At 62.2% G+C, this 15,760-nt stretch overlaps 7 protein-coding genes across 7 annotated transcripts, besides 7 other annotated features; all 7 read right to left on the bottom strand.

The window, feature by feature from the left end:
* Nucleotides 1-855: 855 nt before the first annotated feature.
* Tco025E_06574 (uncharacterized protein) lies at nucleotides 856-1,368 on the bottom strand (the record flags this gene model as incomplete). Its single annotated transcript, XM_029373449.1, has 1 exon — nucleotides 856-1,368. One exon carries the CDS (start codon nucleotides 1,366-1,368, stop codon nucleotides 856-858), a length of 513 nt encoding a protein of 170 aa, XP_029226422.1.
* A 132-nt stretch (nucleotides 1,369-1,500) lies between these two features.
* Nucleotides 1,501-2,925, bottom strand: Tco025E_06575 (uncharacterized protein; the record flags this gene model as incomplete). The annotated part of the gene is made up of 1 exon (XM_029373450.1): nucleotides 1,501-2,925. One exon carries the CDS (start codon nucleotides 2,923-2,925, stop codon nucleotides 1,501-1,503), a length of 1,425 nt encoding a protein of 474 aa, XP_029226423.1.
* Nucleotides 2,926-3,323: 398 nt separating this feature from the next.
* On the bottom strand, nucleotides 3,324-4,610 carry Tco025E_06576 (uncharacterized protein; the record flags this gene model as incomplete). The annotated part of the gene is made up of 1 exon (XM_029373451.1): nucleotides 3,324-4,610. One exon carries the CDS (start codon nucleotides 4,608-4,610, stop codon nucleotides 3,324-3,326), a length of 1,287 nt encoding a protein of 428 aa, XP_029226424.1.
* A 169-nt stretch (nucleotides 4,611-4,779) lies between these two features.
* Nucleotides 4,780-4,806: a microsatellite.
* A 497-nt stretch (nucleotides 4,807-5,303) lies between these two features.
* Tco025E_06577 (uncharacterized protein) lies at nucleotides 5,304-6,650 on the bottom strand (the record flags this gene model as incomplete). Its single annotated transcript, XM_029373452.1, has 1 exon — nucleotides 5,304-6,650. One exon carries the CDS (start codon nucleotides 6,648-6,650, stop codon nucleotides 5,304-5,306), a length of 1,347 nt encoding a protein of 448 aa, XP_029226425.1.
* Nucleotides 6,651-6,696: 46 nt separating this feature from the next.
* Nucleotides 6,697-6,760: a microsatellite.
* A 252-nt stretch (nucleotides 6,761-7,012) lies between these two features.
* Nucleotides 7,013-7,071: a microsatellite.
* A 55-nt stretch (nucleotides 7,072-7,126) lies between these two features.
* Tco025E_06578 (DNA-damage inducible protein DDI1-like protein) lies at nucleotides 7,127-8,350 on the bottom strand (the record flags this gene model as incomplete). The annotated part of the gene is made up of 1 exon (XM_029373453.1): nucleotides 7,127-8,350. The coding sequence occupies one exon, from the start codon at nucleotides 8,348-8,350 to the stop codon at nucleotides 7,127-7,129; it is 1,224 nt and encodes a 407-aa protein (XP_029226426.1).
* Nucleotides 8,351-8,590: 240 nt separating this feature from the next.
* Nucleotides 8,591-8,609: a microsatellite.
* Nucleotides 8,610-8,727: 118 nt separating this feature from the next.
* Nucleotides 8,728-8,755: a microsatellite.
* Nucleotides 8,756-8,879: 124 nt separating this feature from the next.
* Tco025E_06579 (putative GTPase activating protein) lies at nucleotides 8,880-13,100 on the bottom strand (the record flags this gene model as incomplete). Its single annotated transcript, XM_029373454.1, has 1 exon — nucleotides 8,880-13,100. One exon carries the CDS (start codon nucleotides 13,098-13,100, stop codon nucleotides 8,880-8,882), a length of 4,221 nt encoding a protein of 1,406 aa, XP_029226427.1.
* A 311-nt stretch (nucleotides 13,101-13,411) lies between these two features.
* Nucleotides 13,412-13,435: a microsatellite.
* Nucleotides 13,436-13,564: 129 nt separating this feature from the next.
* Tco025E_06580 (REL1 protein) lies at nucleotides 13,565-14,980 on the bottom strand (the record flags this gene model as incomplete). The annotated part of the gene is made up of 1 exon (XM_029373455.1): nucleotides 13,565-14,980. The coding sequence occupies one exon, from the start codon at nucleotides 14,978-14,980 to the stop codon at nucleotides 13,565-13,567; it is 1,416 nt and encodes a 471-aa protein (XP_029226428.1).
* Nucleotides 14,981-15,352: 372 nt separating this feature from the next.
* Nucleotides 15,353-15,407: a sequence feature (GA-rich).
* The last annotated feature ends 353 nt before the right edge of the window (nucleotides 15,408-15,760 follow it).

Genomic DNA, 15,760 nt, shown 5'->3' on the forward strand with positions numbered 1-15,760 from the left:
GCGGGTGGGCCTCATGCGCCGACACAAGCACATGAAAAATAGGCGAGCCTCTCCCCGCCGTGCCTCCTCCCGAGAGAGAAAAGTTAACCCCAAGAAACATAAAAAGAGGGGGAATAGAGAGGAAAATGGAGACACCACTCGGCGGTGCAGGCAACAAGAAGACAGAAGGCCACTGGCTCAGCCAAGTGTGCGGCAGGCGCAACATGTGGACTCGTGCAGAAAACCGAAGAAGCAAAAAGAAAATAAAATAAAAATAACTACACATAACCGCACGGATGTGGAAGAAAGAACGCACGACTTTTGTACTGGACGACAATATTTAGGGAGAACAAGAATTAAAAAGAGTGTAGCTCGTCCGCCTAGATTCCATGTACCTGCCTGGATGCTGAATACCTAAATGTTGACATATATACATATATACATATACAACCATACTCTCCTCCCTCTTTTTCACGTCCTCCCGTTCTCGCGGCACACCGGGCGACCCTGCACGATGAAACACCACCCTTCAGTGGCCCTAGGGGTGGCACGTGCCCGCACGCCTCCAGATGAAACGAATGAGAGAGAGTAACGTTCGCATAAAATTCTTTTTGTAGATTCAAAGAAAAGGGTATACACATGAAGGAAAAAAAAGGGATAAAACGCATGTTTGGCTCTCATAATGCGAGCCCAAGTTAAACCGAAGAGGATGGCCTACGCATAATAATATAATTAAAAAGAAAGGCATGGGGAAAAAAAAAGTTTTGGGACCAATATCCTAGGCATCCTGTAACGGCGCTCGGTTTGGTCCCTGTTTTTGCTGTGCTTTTAGCTGGTTTGCACCGAAGTGGTTCCGGGCGTGGGTTCCTAAGCAGACTAAACATCGCCGTTGAAGCATGTGTAGATGATGCGCTCAAGGCCTTGGCGATATCTCACCAGAATGTTACAACGCCTCGATCGTTCCATGCTGCGCAACTCCGAGTAATCCAGACCGTTGTCTGGCGTAGCAAGCGCTGAGCCATTACGATCTGCCCCCTCCAGCGAGGCTGGTCGCTTTGCGGCCGTACACCCAATATCAGCCTTCGCACTGGGTCCGGCTGGAGCAACTGCAACAGTTGTTGGGAGCAGGGATGCTACCTTTTTAGTTCCCTGCGGAAGCTCTGCAGTGACCTCTGCGGCCGGAGAGCTGGATGGACCATGCATACGAACATCGCAGGGCAAACCTTTGCCCCTCCATTCCTCATCGTCTGTAGCAACAATACCGTGCACTACAGAGTCGGGGAATTTGCTTTTTACAAAATGAGTCTTCGCGGTTGATGCTGTTGCTACAACCTCCTCTGGCCGAGACCCCGCAGACCTCTCAACTGAGCCTCCTTCTCTTCTAGACATGTCTGGGGAGCTGTGGGGGGCATCAAGGCATGGAGCGCTCCCCTCCGCCCCAGCGCTCGCCGCGGAGCCTCTGGGGGGGGGGGGGAAACACTCCTTCTCAGCGTCGTCCCCCCCCCCCAACGGCAGGCGGTACTACTTCTTCTCGGCGAGGTGCAAGCCCGAACGGGCCCTTGCCGCATCAACCTCCTCCGCCTGCGCAGGGCTGTTTGCACGGAGAGGTACGGAGAGAGAGATCCGCCTCTGCCCGCAGAGGGCCACCATGAAAAGTTTGTCCAGTACCCGTCGCGCGTTCAACTGAAGCTCACTTCGCTGATTTGATTCCTCGGTCCTAAGGGCGGCGCGGGACGCCCTCTCGGGGTCTACTAGCAGGTCCCGCCAGTTCAGCAGATGTACTGCGTGCGCGTGCCCCGGAGCCCCTTGTAGCGGGTGGTCTTCGGCGCCCGTGCTCCGCAAGCGGCGCGCGGCGGGTGAAATTTGGCGGGCGGGAAAGAGCGAGAGGCACTCGGGCAATTCAGCGGAAAAGGCGGGAGCCACCGAAACCGAGCAGCGCAACGAGCGCGTGTCCCGCTCGTCTTTGACTTTGAGAAGAGGTTCGCAACGAGAAACCGTCCCCAGCAGCGTTTCCCCCACGGAGGCCGTGCTCCGCATGAGTTCCGGGGAGACAACGCGCCCTCGCGTCTCCGAGGGCGTTCGGCTAGCCTCCAGAGTGGAGGCCACAGACACGCAAAAGCGTGACGGATCCACACACTGCGATTGAGCTCCAGCCGCCGTATGCGCCAAGGTGTTTACCCCCTTTGGCGGACGCGTTTTCAACAAAATAAATCTCCACCACGCATGAAAGTACCGCGAGCCCACGGCTTGCCCTAACAGTCGCTGAAACAGTGAGAGGGCGATGGCGCCCGCCCGCGTGCCAGCGGAGGCCGAGGCATACGCCAGGCCCCGGTGCGTCCAGCACTCCTCGCCGGCGCGAGAGCTGAGAGGCGCATCTCCCTCCGTTCCCTCGGATCGATTGCGCCCCTCGTTGTCGCTACGCTCTCCCAATGCCGCTGTGCTGAGCCGACGACTGCGGTGGCGGCGGTGAACTGGGCTTACCCCGTCCTCAGTCGCACACACCATGCTGCATTTGCTGCATTTGCTGCTGCTGCGACGGCCGCCTCTGCCACCCCCGGTGGACGCAAGCCGCTGTCGCTGGTGTTCGCCCCCGCCCAGTCCGTGGCCGACGGCGCCCCCGTTTTGCCCCCAGAGGTCGCCCACTATCAACCGCAGCGGGGACACCAGTGCGGGCGCCTCGCAGGAGCGGCAACGCCCCCCTGCAGGGGCGGAGCTATGCGGCGCGGACGCCACGGAGTGCGTCTCCTCGCAGCCGGTTGGGCACGGGGTCACGCCATCGTTGACGGCGTATCCATGACACCCCATTCCTACGCGAGAGCCCTTGTGCGACGTCGCGGCCGCCCCACACCTCACCTCGCCCCAGACGGAGAAGGCGGCCGTACGCGCGTGAGCAGCGGGGCTGGGCGCGTCGGCGGGGTCGCTCTCAGCGCGTGGTTTGGGGATCATATTGCGCTGGCGCCCCGGGGAGCCCCACGCTGTGACCTTTGTGACTGATCCCCGCGCAAGCGGCGTGAATCCGGCCAGCGCGCGAAGGGGGGAACGAGCGAGAAGGAAACGTTTTGAAATCCACCAAATAAAACAATAAACGCGCACGAACGCGCTACAGAGCAAAAAAAATAAAAAATAAAAATCTCCTCCGCAATGCGTCGGCATGCACGCAGGACATGGTCAGGGAAACCTCCCGATGCGGGCACGAGGAAAGGAAGTAGAAAAGGAGAGAAACATACAAGTAACTAAAAGCAGCAATGGCCCGCTACGGGGAAACGCACGCCAAGGCGGCAAGCGTGACTCCCTCTGCCGAGCAGAGCGGCCCCATCACCGACGCGCGCGGTGGGCGGAGGGCGTCAGCAAAAATCACTCTTCTCCAACACCGCCTCGCTCGGGTATCCCAGTTTTGCGTAAGTCTCGTAGGCCTGGTCCATCAGCAGCATCGTGTGGAGATGAATCAGCTCATGTGCGAGGCGCTGCAGCGCCATCTCCACAAGCAAATGGGTCTGCAGCTCCGCATCGGCTGAGGGCGTGCTATTTCGCTTGGCGCGGGGTGCATCGGCGCAGACGGCATCGCCCTCCGAGAGGGTCGTCGCCAGTTCGTAGACGATCTGTCGAAGGATCGTCGCCTTTTCCTTCTTTGTCTCCGCCACACTAGGCGCCCCGGCGAGTCGCTGCAGGGAAGCCACGTCAAGGAGGTCAAACATAATCTCCAGGTTTTTCCGCCCCCAGCAACGCTGTTGTAGCCGCGTCGTGGGCTCCGGCGCCATGGGCGGCAGCGCCACACTCATTTGCCGGCTAACGTACGCCCGGAAGGTTCGCTCCCCCACGGTGGACGCAGGACTGCCACACGGGGACAGCACCAGCGACTCCCGCAGCACGGGCGTAATCGAGACGCGACGCCGCTCCGCACCGCTGCGGCTATCCGCGTCGTTTGCGGCACACAAGACGCGCAGTATGGCCGCCAACTCGGCGCGTCGCACAACCGCCTCCCGCTCAAACACGTAACACGAACGCATGTCCGTCAGCGCCGCGTCGTCGGGGTCCAGTCTTGCTGCGAGGGGCAGAAAGGGATGGGGCCGGGGCTCCGCCATAACAGCGGCGGGGAGCATCTCCCCCGCCTCCTGTATAACTGCGGCAGGATCCCAGCGGCGGGGATGAATCGCAATCAAGCGAACGGCGATCAGCCTCGTCACGTGGTCCCACCAGGCGCAGTGCCGAAGCGCCACCTCCACGGGCTCGTGGCACAAGTGGCAGTAGTTGTCCGCGGTCACAAAGGCGAGCTTGGACTCGTTGGAGGGGTCGTAGACGTAGCCACAGCAGTGAGGGGAAAACGCGTAGCGCGGCCACTGTGGACTTCCCTCCGGCATTCTCGCCCGCTGCTCCGCCCGCGTGCTCCCGCCCTCCTTCAGCAGCTGCAGATTGTGAGAGAGCCACCCGAGCGGGCTGGCGCCCTCGGCCACGGCCCCAAGCGGAGGGTCCACATGGACGTTGCGGACCGCGAAGCGGCTGGACGGCCTCGCGGCGGCGGCAGACGTCGGCGATGAGGGCGGTGGCGCGGCGAAGAGTTCGCGAAACGGGGGCAGTCGCGACTGGCGGAGCGGGCGGGTGGCCGTGGAGAATCCGCGGGGGCCCGCGCCCATCGCACGCCGCGCAGTGCACCTCCGCGGCGGCATTGACTGCGGCGCTTCCGACTCTGCGTGCAACGCAAGAGAATAAAGGCAAAAACAGGGAAAGGGCCAAGAAAAAAAAAAAAGAGGGCGACGACGACGATGCCGCAGCTGAAGACCCCGCAGCCCCCCGCCCCAGAGGAAAAAGAGCAACAACAACAGCAACAACCAAGAATCACTGAGGGAGGGGGGCGAGGCAACAACGGGCAGAAGGGAAAAGGATACATTTAATGCACAGAAAGCAAAACAAGAAGAAGAAACTACTGAAACCTGTTCATGAGTTCCCTTATCCCCCTTCTTCTTTGTTGCGCAGAGGTAGGCACCAGGTAACGGAGCTAAATCAGCATATCACAAAGCGGGGGACCATGTCATCCTTTCACCCGTCTCTTCCCTCCGTCCCTCTCTCTCTTGTATACATTTCTCTGTTCCCTCTTTGGCCTTTCCCCACCCCTCCCTCCCGCTTTGTGGGCTGCACGCTTTTTCTCCCCCCGGTTGGGGCGGTGCCCCTGCCTGCTGTTCCGGGGAATAGAAGGAGTTGGCTCTAGCCATGAGCCGTCTTACATACATGGGCGATGCGCTCAATTCTCATGCGTCTGCTCGTTTCTCTCTACCCCTCTTTTTTTTTTTGGCTTCTCTCACCCCCGTGTCGATTGCTTCCCAGCCCTTCTAGCTGCGGCTCCCATCCTCCTCAGGTGAGATGGATGGGAAACGCGACCACGCCCCCGAGTCCCGGGCCCTCTTCTTCTTCATTGACTTCTGCACGAATGCCTGCAGTCGCCGCTTGTAGGCGGCGCTGTTGCGCAGCGAGAGAATCATCGGGCTTGGGGCTCGGTAGCCGCCCCCCGTCGCCCCCGTCAGCGCGGGCAGCCCCCCGTCATCGTTGTCGCCGCCGATCCCAGCGCCACCGCTGGCCCCGCCGCCGGCGTTAGCGGCCTCTTCGCGGTTGGGGGCGTAACTACGCCGGCGGTCAGGCTCCGCCAACGCCGCTATATGGAGCGCCAGCTGCGTGGACTGGCGGCGAGCCCCCTTGCGCTTTACCGACGGCAGGGCATCCGGCGCCGTGGTGCCGACGGCAGTCTCCGGGACGAGAAAGCGCTTAAGGGCCTGGAGGTGCAGCGCCTCCGAGCGTGAGACGGTGTGCGTGCTGCCTTGCCCCTGCCTTCCAGGGGAGCCGGGCTCTGCGCCCTGGGGGAACTTGTACCCTTCCACCCCCGCATCATCCCGCAGCGTGACGGAGCTGCCCTCGTGGCTCATGCTGCTGGGCCGCAGCACGGAGGAGCTATCCATGCCAAGTGCACGCAGGGCACTGCGGACGTCGAGCTGGCTTTCCAGCACCGACGCCATGGAGCCCATCTCCTGCTGGCGACGCCTGGGCCGCCACATGTCGCAGAACTCGGCGTAATTCAGCGACGTCTGGTTCTCAAGGTCCACAATCCCGAAGAGCATCGAGTCGATGTCGATGGTGAGACCAAATTCATGGCACACGTGGCGCAGATCTTCCACCTTTACGGAGCCGCTGCCGTCCTCCGCACCGCCAAGAGAGACGAAGGCCCGCAAAGTGTCCTCGATCTCGTCCTGCGTGGAACCCTCCGGGTTCTCGCCACGGCGCAGCTGCGCAGACAGCTCAAACTCCCGCTTGTAGAAGCGCAGATAATGGCAAAGGTTGGTAACACTTATCTTGTTCTCGTAAACGCCCAGCAGCAGCGACAACTCCTCATCGGAGGGGTACATGCCGAAATGGGAGAGCACCACCCGTAAAGCAAATACCGCGGTGATATATTCGTCCCGGACAAGCTCTGAGAATACCTCGCGCACGCGCATTGTTTCTTCCAGGCTCAGCTCAGGCATGACAGCAGGGTCGGTGGGATTATCCTGCCGCATAGAAAGCATCATGTTATCGCGCGCTTCTCTGCCCACACTGCCTGCGGCAGCGTTGGATCCGCGCGTGCCACGAGTCACGAAGGCTCCGCGGCTGGCCTTCAAAACTGGGCTTGCTGGCCACTTGCTGGACATTGCACGAGAAGGAAGGCGCGAGTGAGGGGTGGGGTGTATGCCAACGTATGTATATATATGTATATATAGACTACGCGCCCAGATGGTATATATATATATATATATATATAGTGTGTGTGTGTGCCTACTTGTTTGTTACGGCGGGTCCTGACAAAGCCCCTTGTATTCCTCCAAGGACACAAAAAAAGCAGAAAGCGGCGAAGAATAACAGAGGGGCAGAAAGGAGTGCCTCAGTAGCAAACGCCAAGAGACATATATATGTATCTGAACAAAGAGTTACTCTGCGTCCACAACTCGCCGACACACTCACTCCCACCTTGCAATGCTGCAGATCCATTTTTCCTACTTTCGGTGCTTCCCGCTCTCTCTCTCCTTCTTTCTTTCTTTCTTTCTTTCCTTCCTTCTCTTTATCTTTCTCTCTCCGCGTGCTTGACATTTTCTTGGGGGAAAGGGGAAATGACAATAAGCGACACCGCTCACTCGCCAAGGAAGAGTGCCACGGCCAAATCTGCGTTCCAGCCGGCTGCCTCTAGCAGTGCGACGGCACCCTCTCGATCCAACTTCGTATACGCCACCACCGCCGCAATCGCCTGCTCCCTCTTCACGTCGATCTCGGAGCTCGGCGCAGGCGCGTGTCCCGCACCAGCAACGCTGGTGGCAGACGCCACCGCCGCCTTTGCCTCACCCTGCCCCGCCTCCTCCTCGTCCACGACTTCGTCTCCGGTGACAAACTCGGGCGCCTCGGAGTCGGGCAGAAACGGAATTTGGGTGTCCGCGACCCTCAGGCAGTTGTCCCGCAGGTCGATAATCATGCGGTGCAGCTTCATTTGGTCCAGGCCAATAATAAAGTCCATCTTGTCGTCCTCGATGACGCAGAGGGAAAAGGGGACGTGGAGGCCACCGAGGTTTACGACTACCATGTGGACGACGCCGAGCGTCCGCCGCACACCTACGCCTCGCATGATGCCCGTCGCGCGCGTGTCGAGCAGCCGCATCAACCCACACTGTTCCGCTGTGCGGCGATTCATGATGGAACGCTGCGCCCCAGAGTCAATGAAGGCCTTCACCTTCACCTTGTTCACCTCACAGTTTACAAATAGCATTGGCACCCGCACGAAAAACTCCGGCATGAACTCGTACGCGCTTTCAAGGTTTTCATTGATGTTTTCCCAGTAAATCGCCTCGTAGATGCGGCGCTGGACCTCCGGATCTGACTCATGCAGCGGCAGCCGCCCAGGCGACTGTCCCGGGCCCCGGCTAAACAACTGCTCGATGCGCGCGCGCGCCTCACCTGGTGCGTGGGGGAGGCGGCGCTGCGGGTTCGGTGCAGCCGCATGCCCTCCCTCTGAGGCCCCCGGAGTAGGTGCAACTCCAGGCTCAAGCCCGCGCTGCTGCGGACGCTGCGACGGTGGTGCGTCCAGCGGGGGTTCTTCGCCTTCGGCCTCCTGGCGCGCAGGCCCTTCGTCGTGGGCTCTGGCGCTATGGATCACCCTCACGCTTGCGCCAGCACAAACGCCCTGCGACTCGAGGGTCGCGTTGCCTCGCAGCGCTGCGCCGTCATCCGCGACGAGCACCTGCTCGAGCATTGGTATGCCCAACTCCACCTCAATGAGCGCCGCCAGGTCCTCCACGAGCGACTGCGGGTCAATCTCCAACGTGCAGCTCTCCCCGCTTTCGGTGGTGCACAAGACACGAATCATCTCCCCTGGCCGTGGCCGCCGCCGCCGCGTTGCGAGTGGCCCCACCCCTCTCGTCTGCCTTCGGGCCCCGCAAGAGAGCTCGAATGCGTTTTTGTGTGTGTGTGCGTCAATAAATATATTTATGCGAGGGAAAAGAGGGGCGGTGGCGGTGTAGTGGGGAGTAAGCAAAAAAAAAAGCAACTTTTTCCTCCTTTGCTGCCGCTTCAGCGCCGATGTAGTAGAGCTGCCCGAGGGGAGTAGACACACACGCACACACACAGAGAGAGAGAGAAAGAGGCAGGAAAGCATGAAAGGAGGTGGAGGGGAGAAAAAGAGCCGGAAGAAAACACGACCGACGACAACACGGGGCAAGTAAGAGAGACGGAGGGGGTCCTGCGCACGCCCACACACACACACACACACACAGAGCAGGGAGAGGCACGCCGCCATGCAAGGCGACGGCAGGAGCAGATACGTGCAACGGGGGTGCGCCCGCCGCGGCGCTGCAGCCGAAAGGGAAGGGAAGAGGGCGGAACGAGGGGTCCCCCGCTCAATCCTCCTCCACCTCAACGATGAGGTGCGGGGCTTCCCGCCGGAGCCCCAGAAACCCACCCAGCAGAATAGACACATGCGGCGTGCCGCACCGCACCAGCTCAAGCGCAAGTGACTCCGCCGCCGCTGTCTCGCCGGGTGTCGTCGAGAGAGTAAACAAAACAACGTGGGGGGCCGCCGCACACGCTCGCAGCGCGGTGGACAAACCATCCACCGACGCCTCTGCCGCTGCCGATGGCGCCGGCGCCGTTGCTGGGGACGGCGGAAGCGCCGCCATGGCCATGTTGTCGAGCTGCAGCAAGAGCTCCGTGGCCTGTTGGGTGACGAGTCGCTGCGACGAGTGTGTGGCGCTTGTTTCGTCGCCACGTGCGGGCGGCGCCACGAGGGGAAAGTGCAGCGCCCCCACAACACGCTCCTCCACGCGTGGGCCTCGCTGCGGCCGCCCCGCCGCCTCGCGGTGCATGCGAAGGTCCACAAGAAACATCCCCGACTGCGTCCACGCCGCACCCGCCGGTTCCTCCACGCCCCGCAGCAGCCGGCGGTTAAACGCCTGAAGGATTGTCTGGGCATTCACGCGCGAAATCCCGCATCGCCGCCCGTCGCCAGCCCGCTCGCCAGCGTGAGGCGGCAGCAACGCCACGGCGGGCGGCACGGAGCGCAGCAGCAGCGTCGCGTCGCGCAGCAGCAGGTGCACGTCAATGCCCTGCAGGCGGCTCAAGGTGGAGAGGCAGACGGAGAAATCATTTCCCAGCAGCCGCTCCCGCTGCTGCAGCAACGCCGCAAGGCACAAGGCTGTGAGGCAGTGCGGGTACGCCTCGCTGTACACAAAGAGAAAATCCCAGAGCAGGCACACTTTCCCCACAGGTAACCCGTGTGCCAAGAGCGCGAGAAACCAGCTGATTGCAAACAACTCCGGGCGGCACTCCACCTCGTCAAGGAGATGGGCAGCCAAACGCGGATCACAGTAGCGCAGCAGCACGGCAAACTGTTGCAGATGTTCCTCCATGCTCTGCGTACCCGGGGGCGAGGACGCAACGGCATCGTGTGGAATATAACGCTGTGTCAGTTGCTGCAGTTGCGCAGCCGCAAGCGCCTCATCCGTGAAGCTGACGGCGAGGAGAACCGCGCAGACGCTGTCCATCCCCTGCCAGTACGTCAGCTCGGGGTTCATCAGCAGCCAGGCCTTAATGACGCGCCGGAGCCGCTCATGCCCCTCCGTCGTTGCCAGCAAAGGATGATACTGATGACACCGCGGGATGTCAACCGCCAGCTGTCGATCAAAAGGGGAGACACACGCGGTGTTGAGCGCGTAATACGCGGCGACACGGGCGGCTTCCGGCGGCACCCCAAGGAGCGCGCCCCAGACCTCCCCGCGCAGTGTGGCCGGCACAGGCACGCAAGGGCTTCCCCCGGCCGTCTGCGCCTCCGCGAGGCGACGCCGCACCAGAGACGCACGTCGCTCAGGCGAGGCATCGCACAGGAGGCGCCGCAGCTCCGCGACGAGCGCGAGTTGTTGCGCGACGTCCAAGTCAACTCCCCGGATGACCCGCTTGGCGCTCGCCAGCAGCCCCGCCTTCGCCGCGGCAGGGGAGGGAGGCTGCGACTTGGCCGGCCACTTCGCCCCGAGGAGGGCGTCCAGGGCACTCCGCGCCGCCGCCACGGCGGGCGAGGCGGCGTTGAGCGACACCACCTCGCTGCGCAGCGACGCAAGCAGCTCCTCCGTGCGGAGGAACACCTGCGAAAAGGGAAACACCGGGGGGAGACCGTCACCGTCGCCCACGCCCTCGTCGCCGCCCCGCCGGCCAACACCCCCGCCACGAGGAGGGGGAGGAGAATTGCCCTCGCCGGCGCAACCACCGTCGGTGCGGTACGAAAAGAGCGCGCTGCGCTCCATCAGCCCTCGCAGCAGCCCATGCTGCACGGCCGACTGCGACAGCTTGCCCCCGTGCGGGGCGGACGCCGCGGCGGTGGCGACGGCGCAAGGGCCTTGTCGCGGAAGACCAAGTCGAGCGGCCGCCTCCCTTTCCTCCCCGCTGGCCCGCGGCCGCTCGCGGGGGCGCTGCTGGAGGACGCGTCGCACGACATGGACAAACTCTCTGAACACAACGTTCTGCCTCGTCTCGACGTCCCTGCGGCAGCCTCCTTCCACCATAGCGTGCTGTTCGACGCTGTGCCGCCAAACCCGCAGCTGCAGCTGCACATCCCACAGGAATGGCGACGAGGGCCGCGGCGGGAGCGCCATCGCCGGCTGGTGGTTCCGCACAAACGGCTCCGCCACAACGCCACTCCTCGCCGCGGCGGCGCACAGCATGGGATGCAGCGGTATCAGGGGACTTGTCAGGCCGCCCAGAACACGCTGGGCGGCATCCGCCGCAACGCCGCCACCACCACCGTCACGCTCGCCAGCCGCAGAAGCGACTTCAACGGCATCATGAAGAAAATGGGCATGTGCCACCTTGAACGCCTCCCATCGCTCACGGCGGGACCATCGCAGTCCGCTCTCCGCAATGTCGCGAAGGAAACTAGCATCCCCACTACCAACACCACCACCAACTGCAGCGCCGTCGCTGTCAGCCCCGCCGTACGTCCTGGTCAGATAGCTGTGCCACTGCTGCGCCAGGCGTTGCGGCAGTGGTTCGGACTCTGCATAACCGTCTCCCTGGGGCGGCGGCGTCGCCAGTGGAACGTCAGACCCGTTTCGACGAAGCAGCAGGGATAACTCGTGAAGTGCCGCGTAAAGAAAGTTCTGCGCCGCCTCGAGCGGTACCTCGTGAAAGCTCACCAGGAGCTGCACAACGTCGTCAAACAGGGACGAGGTTGGCGGGGCGAAGGCGTCAGGGCGGCCGCAGCAACTTTCGGCAAGTGGGAATCCGGTCAGCATGAACTCCAGCGCCAGCACGGCGATGTTCCACGCGTCGTCCGAGTAGGAGTGCAGCACGGCGTCGTCCTCCCACCCCTGAGAGGCACCGCTGGCCCGCGAACGCAATTGCACAAACCACTCTGGCGCGAGGTACGGCACACGACACGCCTCCAGCTCTTCCGCCGTGGTGTCAAAGAACGGCACGCTGGGTGGTGCAGCGTCCGCGGCGCAAGAGATGGGCGCGGCAGAGCGGACGGTGCCGCAGCCCCTGCCGCTGCTGCTAAGCCCGCCGGGCGACGCCGTGGCCGAGGCCGCGGCCCTCCCCACCCGCACCCGCAGGGAACGAAGTAACGAAAACAACGGAACCCGGATGGCGTGATGGCGCTGCGTCGTGACTCCCACACGGTGCGGCAGCAACGGCCCAAAGGCGAGGTCGTCGCCCTCCCCGAAAGCCGCTCGCGCGTCGCCTCCCACGTCGCCCGCATGGTGAGAACTACATTTGGCATGCACGTGCTCCCTCTCGCGGTAGGCGTCACGCAACGAGGGCGATGTGGAGGGCGAGGGCGGGGGCGGGAGCCGCGACGGGTCGCCGTCAAGGTCAACGGGTGGAATGCCCTCCGCGTAGGCCCCCATAAGCCGCTCCCGCTGCCTCCACGCCGCGCCGAGGAGTGACCACAATTCGCGCCAGAGTCGCCTTACCATCGTCGCCGGTGGGGACTGTCGCAGCACCACACGGTAGTGAAAGAGGCGGCCCGACAAGTTCAGCTGCACATCTTCCTGCAGGAGTAGCCAGTGATTGCGATGCCGCAGGATTTCAATGGGAAGCAGTATCCCTCGAGCCAGGTGTTTCATGTCCTGCAGAATCTGTTGGTAGCGCAGCGACTCCGAGGGAAGCAGGGGGTGCGTGCCGCCTTCATGCAGCATGAGGTCCCACAGCTGTTTCTCCACCAAGAATGAAGCCGCCGATCCCGACGGTTCCGTGGCGTCTCGCTTTCCATCCGCGGCCTCTTGTTTCAGCTGCAGCAGATGCAAACGGAGCTGCATCCTCTCCGCCTCTGTCGTGTGGCCGTATTCCCGCGCCCAAAAGAGGGTGTCTCGATAATTCCAGAGGCACTGCTCCACCAGCCTTGCGGACACCGACATGGTGGGTGCATACGGCTCCAAGGCGTGTGGAATGTGATGTGTGGAGAGGAGAAACACGCTGATCCCGTCATTTCCGCCCCTTTCCCCCATCTGTCTGTTTTCGTTGCCGCGGCTGCAGCCGCTGAGTCCCGTGTTCGTCGCCCCCTCGTCTCGCCTAGTCTCCCTCTCCCCCAACGTCGGCGGGTGAAAGGCCGTACTATCCGTGCAGGCGGTCATTGGCAAATATATAAGCTCTCGCGTCCTGTCCTCACGCACACCTGCAGTCCCCCGCCAAGAGTGGCCGCTGTCGCTATTCGCACTACTTCTACCACTGTGACTCCCGCAGTTCCCTCCGCTGCGGCAGCTGCAGCGGTAAGGCGGGTTGCTTTGAAACGGCTAAAGGTCGCTGAGCGACGCGGAGGAGGGTGGGGGCAGAGAAGGGAGTGAGGACGGTGGGAAGGCAAGAACGGCAAAGGCGAACCGCGGAGACCGCCACGCAAGAGAGAGAGGGGAAACACAAGTAATGCAACAACGCTGCTCGCATCGCTTCTCCTCTCTCTTTCTCTCTCTCTGTGTGTGCTCGCCGCTGACAAAACTCTGAAGGACAATACACGCAATGTGATGTTCACGAACACGCCGAACGGCATACACCCCCACGAACGCAGGCGTGTGTGTGCGTGGACTTTATGTAAAGAGTGCACTCAGGCCGTTGGTAGGGGCTCCTTCAGTGCGGCCGCCTCCGCCTCCTGCGCCGCCGCCTCCTCCTTTATGAGCTCCTTCCACTTCTGCGCCACGAGCTTCTTAGACTCAAAGTAGACGTTCGAAATGAGCATCTTTCGAAACGAGAGACTCGTGTTGAGCACCAACGCGTCCACGTCCTTGAGAAAGTCCTTCAGGGCATCCTTGGCGAGCATCAGGGCAACGTCCTTCTCCGAAACCTCACCGGAGAGCAGCGGCTCCCGCCCAATTTTCGAGAGCACGTTGCTCAGCCTGCCGTCGCTGACGTTGTTTAGCAGCAGGTTGTTCGCGGCCGCCTCCACCTGCGGCAGCATCGAGTCCGCAATCACCGTCACGTCCCCGCGGACGCGCCGCAGCGCCCCTGTCCGCACGGTGTCAATAAACGTCTCCTTCAGCTCCTTCTGCTTCCCCGGGTGCTTCAGCTCCATGAAGCTGGAGCAGCGCAGCTTCACGATGGTGGCGACGTTGTGCTTCTCCACCGCCGGGTCGCCGCGCCGGACGTGGCGTATGACGACGCCCTCCGCGAGGTTCCCCTCGAGCGGGTAGTTGCCGAGCCCCAGCAGGGCCGGCAGCGGGGTGTAGAAGTTTTCCACGTCAAACGCCAGGCAGTCGTCGAGCGTTCCGCGGACGACGGCCTTGGCGTAGAGCAGATTTGGCACCTTCGAGCAAAACTCCACAAACTCGTCGTAGCCAAGCATGACAAAGTCCTCCTCCGCCCCACTCACAGAGTACTTGATGTCAAAGGCGTAGAAGTGCAGCTCTGGGCTGTACTGCGGAAACGGCTCGCGCTGAATTTCCACGCCGGCGATCGGAAACCGCTTCCCATTCGGCATCGTGCACCACTTCTCACTCTTGGGCACAAGCGGATGCTTGTACTTCGCCCCAAAGAGCTCGCCGTTGAGGACGACGCGCCCAATGCGGCTTAGGCCGTACTTTTGCTTCAGCAGGTCGCACAGAATGCGGACCTGCGCGGAGAACTCGTCAATGAGGATGTGGTACCCAAAGAAGTTCTCGTTGGGGTCCATGATTCCGCTCCGCTTCGAGAAGCGCACCGCCTCCTGCTCGCCGAGGTTGATGAGGTAGATGCCAAAGTTGGTGCCGTGTACCTTCTCGCAGGCCACCCACTCCTGCGCCCCGAGGCCGCTGCGATGGATCGCCTGAATGCGGCTCTCGCTCGGCAAGTCAATTTCGACGTAGGGAGAAAATTCACTCTGGTCGCTCGGGAGCGGCATGTAGGGGCGCGTGGCCGCCGCAATGGCCGCCGCAATGGCCGTCGTGCCGCGCGGCACGTTGCTGCTGCCGCCGCCGCCGCAGCAGGCAAGAAGTGCGGCGGCGGAGGGGCGCCGGAGCAGCCCCCGTAGCAGCGCCGCTCCCCGCATGGCCGCAGGCAAAACAATACGCACCCAGCCACTCACGCACCGCCGGCGCCCAACCACGACGGCAAGCGCCACACAACGGAGAGAAGGAAAAGAATGAAGAAAAGGGCGGGCAGGCCGGCAAGCAACAACAGCGGAAGACAGAGGAAGCAAGGAGAAAAGCAAACACGCATCTCCCACGCACTTCCCCGCCCACCACCGCAACCCTAAGAGGGCAGCAACAACATCGAAAAAAAAAGGGGGGGGGAGAGAAACGCACTTCCTCGGCAAGGAAGTTACCTCCGGCATCCACAAAAGGAGCGTAAGTCAGAAGGAAAGCCGGGGCAGCGTGCGACTACCCACCGCCGGCTAAGGCACAGCCCCCCTCTTCCTACAGAGCGAGCGAGAGAGCGAGGGAGGGAGGGAGGGAGGGAGAAGCAAGGTGGGGAGGAGTCACAGCGGTTTGCCGCGGGGCGCTCTCAGCACTCCGCACGCACGCACAGTACAAACAAGACGACTTCAAGGGCCCGGCGGCCAAGAAAGCAGCGCCCCCCGCCACGCATTCACCAGGCGGGAGTCTGTAAAGTCCCCCGCAACCGCAACCGCCCGCTCCCTCTTCTCCGCGTGGAGAGGGCCGGTGGTGGCAGTAGTCGCAGTTGTGGTGGTGGCGAAGAGAGAAGCAGAGCGAAAAGAACGGCAGCCGCCGCCCCTACACCAACGGGATGTTTGAAAAACAAAAAAACGGAAAAAGAAGGAAAAAACAAGTATCCCTTACATAAACAGGGACGGAGAGTTAAGTACGTC

This window comes from Trypanosoma conorhini (genome assembly GCF_003719485.1).
Source record: "Trypanosoma conorhini strain 025E chromosome Unknown Tco_14.4_contig_00450, whole genome shotgun sequence".
NCBI lineage: Eukaryota > Euglenozoa > Kinetoplastea > Trypanosomatida > Trypanosomatidae > Trypanosoma > Trypanosoma conorhini.